This window comes from Oryzias melastigma, linkage group LG15, assembly GCF_002922805.2.
Source record: "Oryzias melastigma strain HK-1 linkage group LG15, ASM292280v2, whole genome shotgun sequence".
In the NCBI taxonomy this organism is placed as follows: Eukaryota; Metazoa; Chordata; class Actinopteri; order Beloniformes; family Adrianichthyidae; genus Oryzias; species Oryzias melastigma.
Window position 1 is genome coordinate 6,924,858 of NC_050526.1, and position 9,353 is coordinate 6,934,210.

At 34.9% G+C, this 9,353-nt stretch overlaps 1 protein-coding gene across 4 annotated transcripts in view; it reads left to right on the forward strand.

Annotated features, from left to right (window-relative positions):
* Positions 1–9,353, forward strand: part of LOC112161501 (VPS10 domain-containing receptor SorCS1) — a 92,416-nt gene that overhangs the window by 60,506 nt on the left and 22,557 nt on the right. For all 4 annotated transcript variants that reach the window (XM_024296662.2, XM_024296663.2, XM_036215685.1 and 1 more), the window contains 9 exons: positions 1,031–1,149; positions 1,468–1,557; positions 2,015–2,194; positions 4,776–4,922; positions 5,970–6,072; positions 6,293–6,369; positions 8,085–8,176; positions 8,292–8,399; positions 8,553–8,670. In XM_024296662.2, coding sequence (XP_024152430.1) covers positions 1,031–1,149; positions 1,468–1,557; positions 2,015–2,194; positions 4,776–4,922; positions 5,970–6,072; positions 6,293–6,369; positions 8,085–8,176; positions 8,292–8,399; positions 8,553–8,670 — 1,034 coding nt within the window. The remainder of the gene's footprint in view (positions 1–1,030; positions 1,150–1,467; positions 1,558–2,014; positions 2,195–4,775; positions 4,923–5,969; positions 6,073–6,292; positions 6,370–8,084; positions 8,177–8,291; positions 8,400–8,552; positions 8,671–9,353) is intronic.

A 9,353-nucleotide genomic window follows, 5' to 3' on the forward strand; every position in this document is an offset into this window, starting at 1 on the left:
TCCGCGGAACACCTTCGCGAGGGAGGGATCTGTATCGCTTTGCGTGGAGGGGAGGATAATAAAAAATATATTTTGGACACCACTTGTGCTTCACAAGCCACCTCAAATGGAGGGGTAGGGAGGAGGGAAAAATTCGTATTGGGCCATAAACTACATTAAATAATTGATAAGAATTTTATTGTTAATTAAGATGCTTTAATTAAACCCTTTGAAACCAAAAAGGCAATTTTGCAATTATTTCTTTAAATAAGATATCTATGATATCAATGATGAAACATTGGTAGTTTACTAAGTACTGCTCCAAACAGTGTAAGTTTAAGATGCCAAAATATTAATAAGTGTTGAGGAAAAAACAAGCTTTTTGACCCACTGTCTCAAATTTGATCCACATATTTTCAGCATGGTATAAATGTATTATAAAGATTTGATAATACATGTTTCATTCATTCAGTACAGCAAGTAGTCAAAAAAAGAATAACAATAAATGAGTTATTCTCTCCATAATGTTTTGAAAGTTTCAAAAGTGTTTTTGAGATTTCATGGAGGCAGCTATTTTGAAATGAGCAGAAAAAGCCCTTCTACTGCCCCTAGTGGAAGGATAATTCACTACAGCGTAGAAACACTGGAGCAAGTTGTATACAATAGGTTTTTAAGGAATGTTTGAATTATGCAAATGAGACAAGGATCTCAAAATGATCATCAAATCTGATACAAATGGTTATAATAGGTTAAGGAAAATTCTACAAAATTTGATTAAATCACCACACTTGTTGAGGGTTTTTTTTAATCTCTTGTGTGTTGATACATCATCCCTCGAGAAAAGGCATTAACTTCTTTACTTGGCTGACATTAACACACAAGGACAGCTTTCTCTATTTTATCCATTAGTTATAATAAAGTCCGACCTTCAAAATCTTTCCCTCGTGTTCCAGGTTTTGCCACGAGCTTATACGTTGTAAAAAGTCTTGATTACAGACTGCACAGCATTGTGCTCCTTCTTTTAAGCTCTCCTTTCCCTTCTTTTCTGCAGGGTCACAGTATGTAACTTGCAAACTCCAGAACTGCTCTGATGGAAACAAGGGCAAGCCTTTCCCTGGATTTATCATCCCGAACTCCCTCGTAGTTCAGGATGAATACGTTTTCATCCAGGTGGGTTTTTATTGCTTGTGGATCTGGCTTCATTAAGAGACAATTAAAAGCTGTAAAGTCGACGCGTTCAGCTGAATCTTAATGCACCGTTGTGCTTTTCATTAACTAAAAGGGGTCATTATGCTGGAAAAGGATGGGCTGAAAATGAAATCACTGTTTTATTACAACAACTACAATCCTCTGCAACACACAACATCCTAATTAGTGTCTATATATTTTCTTTTTCAGTGATTTATACTGTTCTAACTCACACTTCTGTCAATCATTGCTTGTCTAAGATGCTGGGCAACAAAATGTGCTTTTTATTGTATTTTTTAGGTATCAGTAGGTGGCCAGTCAGTCCATTATGTGTCGTATAAAAGAAATGCTTTCTACCCAATGAAGCTCCCTAAATACACTCTTCCCAAGGTAATTTTTTAAAATTTTATATTTCCATTTAGTTTTTTTTAGTTTTTCAAATATTTTTAGTGGATCCTAAATCAAACAAATATTTAATATTTGATATCTATCATAAAAATGGATCCAGTTATGTTTAAATATAACATTTTTGCTAAAGAATTAAAAAAAAATAATTAACTTTTTTTTCTTTTTTTGGAACCAAACTATTTGATTTGATGACAATCAAAGCAATACAAAAGATAAGTTGAACTAGCAGTTTAAGAATTATAACAGGAACGTTGTAATGTCTACTTTGCTGTCAGTGTCTCTCCATTTATTCACAACCTCTTTGAGAATTTGCCCAAAATGATTCATACTTTTTCATTTCAAGGTTATTTGTTTAATTTTTTGTACAAATTTTAAAATTAATTCAACTACTTTGACTAATCCCCGACAAAGCCCAAACTCATGAGTACCATGTGTTCAGGATCTGCAGATAATCAGCACGGACGATAACCAAGTGGTGGCGGCGATTCAGGACTGGCATCAGAACGATTCCTACAACCTGTACATGTCGGAGTCCCGAGGGCTGTTCTTCATGCTGATGCTGGAGGACGTGGTGAGCAGTGGAGGACCCGAGGACAATGTCATGATAGAACTCTATGAGGTAGGCAAGAAAGGCACTGATGTTATGCAGAAATCAGGAAGACCAAACTGGACGTCTTTCATTACTCATTTGAACAACGTCCATGATTTTACATGTTTGTCATCAGTTTTCCTTTTGGATTCTGAAAGATCCGTAAATTTGGTGCAGTAATTGAGTTTTAATCTCTTAGTTTCACAGTTAGTGAACTTTTTTTGGTTGTCAGTTGGTCAAAAAAAACCCAAGAAAGTATCATTTTCAAAAACCAGAAGGTAGTTGAAAATTTAATGATTTAACTTTGACAAATTTTCAACACCTTGTGCTTATTTATTTTTGACAAGCATTTGATTTATCCTTTTGATCTCAGCAGGTTATTGTTAAAAAATTACTTTGATGTTTCAACAAACTTGTAAAATTACATTTTTTTTCAAATCATAATATATATATATAAAATGAGTTAATTGTCGCTGTGGTTGAATTAACTTGTTCATTTTATGGCAAAAATTGCTACTTTATAATACAATTAAACACTGGAAATTTATTAAGAGTAGGTTATTGTTGTAGAAAAAATAAATATATTGCAGAAGTGAGGGAAACAGCAGTCAAAATTGAGACTTGTATAGGTGAAAAAAAAATGTTAATTGATGGGAAGAAAATGTCACTGCAGTGCAACATGTGATGTCCCACTCTAGCTATATTTTTTTCTATTGTGAAATAATTCCTAGTGGTCTTTAACTAAGATAATTCCATTTTTAGCCAAAATCAAATAGCCTGTATTGTTTTTAAGACATATTTTGTGCAGGAGAAATTCAAAATTCGACTCGTGGGCGTAAATGTTGGCGCAGAAGTTAGCCTCGGCTAATTTCCCATCAACCCTTTGTTTTTTAATTCAAAACACAAATGACACAGTAAATAACAAAGAACATTCAACTATACATCAGTTGTTTAAAGTAAATTCCAGGTTGGATACACACACAAAAATAAAATTACATAAATTATAAAGCTAACCAAAATTATGTTTTCATTCCTTTTTTTTGTAGGCTACTGGGGGAAATGGAGTGTATGTAAAATCTAATTTGGGCCAATGAAAAGAAAAAAAAAAGTGCTTTATTATTAAATTTAGTTTTGTGAATAAAATACTTGATTAACAAAATCAGAAGATTTATTGAATAAAATTGAGATGAAAACTTATTATAATGAATAACAAAACCAAATAAGATGTTTTTTCCATTATTTACACTCTCTCCTGCTTTTTTTTTTCCTTTAGTTTCATTGGTAGCTTTATGCAGATGAAATTACGTCCACAAGCTAGCACTATGCTCAAAGCTTAGTTTTTACAAATAATCAACTTTAATGCAACTTCTCACGATCAAAGTTTGTTTGTTCAGTCTTCCAATAATTGTGTAAATCTTGTTTGGCTTCTTGAAAGTGGTTATTAATTGCTTGTAGATCCGGTTAAACAGCAACGTCTTAAAACATGTGTGGACTCACCGCCATCTTGAATCGGCACCCTCTCCTGCTAGCTTATCGCATTTTACAAGCTTAAGCTAACATTAGCATAGCAAAAAATAGGAAGCAATATCTAGCTATGCAGGTTTAAGCCAGATGACAGCTCAGATGAGGTAAATGAAGACGTTTGGTTTTAACCTGAAATTATTTTATATATGACCTCCATCATGAGAAAAGTGTAAAAAAAGTAAAAAAAAATGTTTTTCTTTAAAATGTTACCAATTTTTGGTGTAGATTAACAACATTATAGAAAGTAAAATTACCGTTTTGAATGGGGGACAGGACAAAGAAAATATCCCAAGTTTCCTAAAAGCTTTTTCCTTCAATGACTTCCCTCTTGTGCCATCGGATATCTTGAATCTAAAAGAGCAGACACATAGGATTTATTCTCCAGCGTTATTCTCATATTCTCTTTAAGGTTGCTTGTATTTTGATTTTAATGCAGCAGCAGAGCAGCAGAGGAAAATATGAGGAGAGTTCCGTTTTTGGAAAAAAAAAAAAAAAAAAAAAAACCTTGACTGAAAAACCACAGTTACACTGCAAGCATTTCAGCCTTAGCTGAGCATATATGTGTGCTGACAGATCTGCTATGTGGATGCAGTGACTGTACACATATGCATCACTCTGTGTTAACCTCATCTGCAGCCAGGAGTGAAAGATCACGTTGTTGGACACACATGCACACACCTTGGATTGCTACCAGCAGGGGCAGGAATGACCTCTGTTCATGCTCATGGTTTTTTAAAAAGTCTTTTGTTTTGTTTGTTTTCACCAAAATGTGTAAAATTTAGGAGAAGCACAAATTCGAGCTGTTTTTAGGTTTGCATCTCTGCACACGCGTATAAAGAGGAAGAAATATCTCAGGGCTGTGCCATATGTTGTTTTGATTCTGCAGTCCTACAGATGGTCCAAAATAGTGCTCCATGTCAGAAAAGTTATCACTCTCAGATATCTCCTCTTCCTTCTCCGATCTCGCCCTTCAGCTTTGCTTAAGTTTGAATAATTCAGTTCTCCTCCATATCCCACTCTCCCCTTTTTTTTCTTTTTTTTTGTTGTTATTTTTCTTTTCACTGCTCCCTGCCTCTCATGTTTGCAGGTTGCTGGGATTAAAGGGGTGTTCCTGTCAAATAAAGTTGTTGAGAACCAAGTGAAAACTTATATCACATACAACAAGGGGAGAGACTGGCGTCTTCTTCAGGCTCCAGCAACCGATCTCCAAGGAAACAAGGTCTATTGTGAACAAGTAAGTGGGCCACTGACAAGAGATACATGTGGTTATTTGGATTTCCATTATCTGCTCTCAAAAGTACTGCACTGAGTCTTGACATACTGTACCATGGTCAAAGAGAGTGAATAAATCTGTATCATAGCAACGCAGTTCTGAATGTGTCCATACTTTCATGCTATTTAGGACGCTTTCTGTCTGGTTTTTGCAAACCAAATCCAAACAATTTAAAGGTTTTTATGTTTTTAAATCAGTTAAACAGCATTGCTTTTTCAGCTTCTTTTCCCAATGATGCATTTAGGTCCATCGCTGTACGTTACGCTTTCTGGTTTTTATCTTTTTATGCATTCAAATGGAAAATGTTCGAATGTTGCAGCATATGGCTTCATGTGACCAATACAATCAATTAAAAAACACATTGGTTTAGAAAGAAATGCATTTAAAGGTAAATGCTCTTATGAAGGCAGTCCTTCGTGGTTGAAATGAAAAACATCTAATCTCCATCCAAACTGGAAGGTCCCATAGAAAAAAATAATTTAATACTTATAACAGCTTTTTAACAAGCCGAGCGTTTTCTAAAAAGAAGATATCTCTGCTTTGACACGGCTTTCACCTTGTATTTGAAATCCAAAGGTTTTATATTCACTTATGAATGGAAGCAGTGTAAAAATTAAAATTATAACCTGTTTTGTCCCACTTTTTTATGATAATTGATATTTGCAGCAAATGACATAATTAACAAGTTTAATTGGAATTTTTCTTTTATATCTTTTAATATTTCTAAAAAGTAATTTTGACACTTAAAAACTTTTTTTTAATGTATTATACTTTTTATTTGATTAATAAGTGAAAGATTTCAACTACCAAAACAGAATGTAATGTATTATTTCAAATTAAAAGCATGAGTGATGTTCAGTTCCTTTTTTTTCTATCTTTGAATGCATAAACTTTAATTCTTTAATTTAACTTTTTATTGACATTTTTCTTGGAATTTATTTATGTTCTGATTAGGTCTATAATTAAGTCTGTTTGTGAATGCTGGCTAATGTTCTCTTTGTTTTCTAGCCGTACTGTTCGCTGCATCTGCACCTTCATGTTTCGGAGAACCCGTACGCCTCGGGAAATATTGTCAGTAAAGATTCAGCTCCAGGAGTTATAATAGCGTCAGGTGAGATTTGATCTGCATTGTAATTTACATATTCATGCTCGTGTTGAGTCTTCGTCTTGTTATTGGTCTTTGATCGCATCCCCTGGTGCTCTCACATTGGCTCCTGTGCTCCTCTTTCTAGCGCCATCCTCAGTACTTAATACTTTCTTACATCTAACTTTTTGGTTTGATAATGTTTTTGTGCCTTGATTCCAACATTTTGTCTTTGATTTGTGTTCAGGTGTGGTTGGACCTGAGCTGATCAGTACCAACGTCAGCATTTTCATTACATCTGATGCTGGAAACACCTGGAAAGAGGTACCCTTGTGTAAAACCTACAGGCTCGTTTTATAATACTCCCTTCCTATACCTCTATAAATCCCCCTTTTGAATGCATTAGTTCTCAGAGAATGGTCCCATTTCTCTGTAATAATTGCATTCATGGTCATAAACCAGTTACTCCTCCCAAAAAAAGTCTTTCCTCCGGAAGGAATTTTCCTTTAAGAGACCAGATGGGAGGAAAAGTTAGAGATCATATTTTTTGTGAACATATAGGAAAACAAATATATGTCTTTTATAGCTGTGAATGTTAACATGTTAACGCACGCTATTAACCAACAAGAATTAACACGTTAATATTTATCAATGCAAATTAATTACACCTCGTGAGGAAACAGTCCTTCGCTTTGCTTTGGCGGTTCAGCTTTCCAGGGCGTGCATTAAAACACTTTGTGGTGTATTAATCCAGTTACGTACAAAATAAATGCATATGTAATAGTTTTTAGTACTTGAATTTGTTTTTTAGGTTTTAGTTTCACATTTTTAATCTGGAGCGTTGTCACGGTAACACGATAATGCCTCGCTGAGCTTTGACTAGTGTCAAAGGAAAGCGATATAAATGCTGATTGTCACCATAGGTTTAATAAAGCATCAGTTCAGAGAGAAAGTTCTCCTCTTACCACTTGTTTTTGTCCAGAAGACGAGAAAAAGTTGTTTTTAAAGCAGCCTAAGCAGTCATATAGAGCATTTGGAACTTTTTTTATTTAATTTTTTTTATTAGGTCTGCAGGTTTGTTTTTTTATGTCTGTATGTCTGCATCCCTGTTTTCTTAGAGTAATTCTGCAGACATAAAAGTCTTTAACGTTCTGCTTATCTTACTGTTTGTGGGGTTTTTTTTTGCTCACAATTTACACTTCTGGGTTAACACTTGATAAATCTTAAAACTTTTAGAAAATCAAAAGGAAGGATACATTTTCTCCTTGTTTTTGTTTTTTTTTTGTTCAAAAGCCACATATTGTCTTCTAAAATTTACCTGTAAAACATTGTGATTAATAGGGATTAATCACTACACAAAAGTGTGATTAATCTGATTAATTTGTTTAAGTAATTGACAGCACTAATTAATCTAATTGTACAGTTTTGTGTGTGATTTCATATTGTGATTATTCACCAATAATAAGTGGTCAGCAAATACTCTTACTAAAAAAAATTAATTAATTGTCATTCATTTTTTTCCAGGTTTGCGATTAATTAGTTACATTTTTTTTAAATAATAAACTAAAGGAAAACCTTCATGGAAACATAATTCTTTAGATAAGTCAACAAACTTAAACCTGATCTGACTTTGTGTGCTTGGACTGGAACAGCAACTGTGGGTTTAATTACAAATGAGATGCAGTTGTGGTAATTAAGATTTATAATCAGGTGTTGGGGGGAGCAGGAACAGAACCTTAATAACTGAACCTAGAAAAAAAATAAAAACACTAATTAAAATAAAATAACCTTCAGAATAAACAGAAAAACAAACCTCTTCTGTCTCCTCTTTTGTTGCTGCAGCCAATGCTTGAGTCACATTTGAAGAAATAAAGAGTTTCGGTCTGACAGCCATTGTTGTGCATTTCTAATCCTTAAATCACAGTCATTGTCACTGGTTTAAAATTACAGGAATCAATGTGACAGATTAATTTCCATCATATATGCAGTCCCTCTTTGCTTTGTATTACGTGTAATCTGTACAGTGAATGTGTCTCCAGGTTTTCCAGGAGGAGTATAGTGTGTTTTTCCTGAATCAAGGGGGGGCTCTGGTGGCCATCAGACACACACCGCTGCCAATTAGACACATTTGGTGAGTGTTTCTGCAGGAATCTTGGAAAAAACTAAGTAAAGCTGTCATCTTGCAAAGGCTCTCCTCACTGACTTTTATTTGCAATGCCCCCCCCTCCCCCCTCCCCTCCCTTCAGGCTGAGTTTTGACGAGGGCAGAAACTGGGACAAGTATAGCTTCACCTCTTCTCCCCTGTATGTCGATGGGGTGCTTGGAGAGCCTGGAGAAGACATCCTCATTATGACGTAAGACATCAGGGGGGGCTAAAAAAACAAACAAACAGGACATGTTTGCAGTTTAATTACCGGGCTGGCTAATTATAGGTTAAGACTTTGAAGCGTTTGCTCCATCTACTCCAAAGCCTGACCTTGTTTTTTTTTCTTTTTCTGTTTTTGCAGAATATTTGGTCATTTCAGTCACAGAGCTGAGTGGCAGCTTGTCAAAATCGACTTTCGCTCCATTTTCAAGCGTCGGTGCGGATCCGAAGACTACATCACATGGCAGTTACACAACCAGGTACTTCATATGTTGTATACCTAAGTAATTAGGTATGCAACATTAGTGATTAAAAGCTTAGCGTTATACTCAATGAAATCTTAAGCAAGTTCAATTATAATCACTGAAGGAAAATGAAATGTTGCAGTTTGTCTCCATCAGTGTGAAGTCAATGAACCGTAGCAGAGATGCTGTGGTCACAATAGATCAAAGATTTGTTTGTATGCTGAATTCATATGAGTTCACTTTGAAGCTAATGAAAAAAATGTTCTTTTTTACTTTTTTATTGCTGCTGATGCATTTTAATCAGATTAATTGTGGCTTTATGCATACAGAATGTTCAGTTGGGTTTACGTGAAAAAGGTTTACGTCTCATCTTAAAGGGAGAGAGGTGTTGTGTTTGCTGAACCCAGGCTGGGAGCTGGTTCCACATGAGAGGAGCCTGACAGCTGAAGGCTTTGCCTGCCATTCTTTTGAAAACTCCAAAGTGAAAAAACACAGACTCTGTTGCATTAGGAGGTCATTAAAGTGACCTTTTCTGTTTCTCCGTGTCTCAACTTTCAGACTGTGTTGCCTTTCTTAAGAGGAAAAAATGCAAACCTGATTTATAACAAGGCCTTGAATATTTGTTAATAAAATATTTACTAAAGATTCGTTTTCTGAAGAATTTTTTATGAGATATGTTCGGAAATTCATGTTCTAGC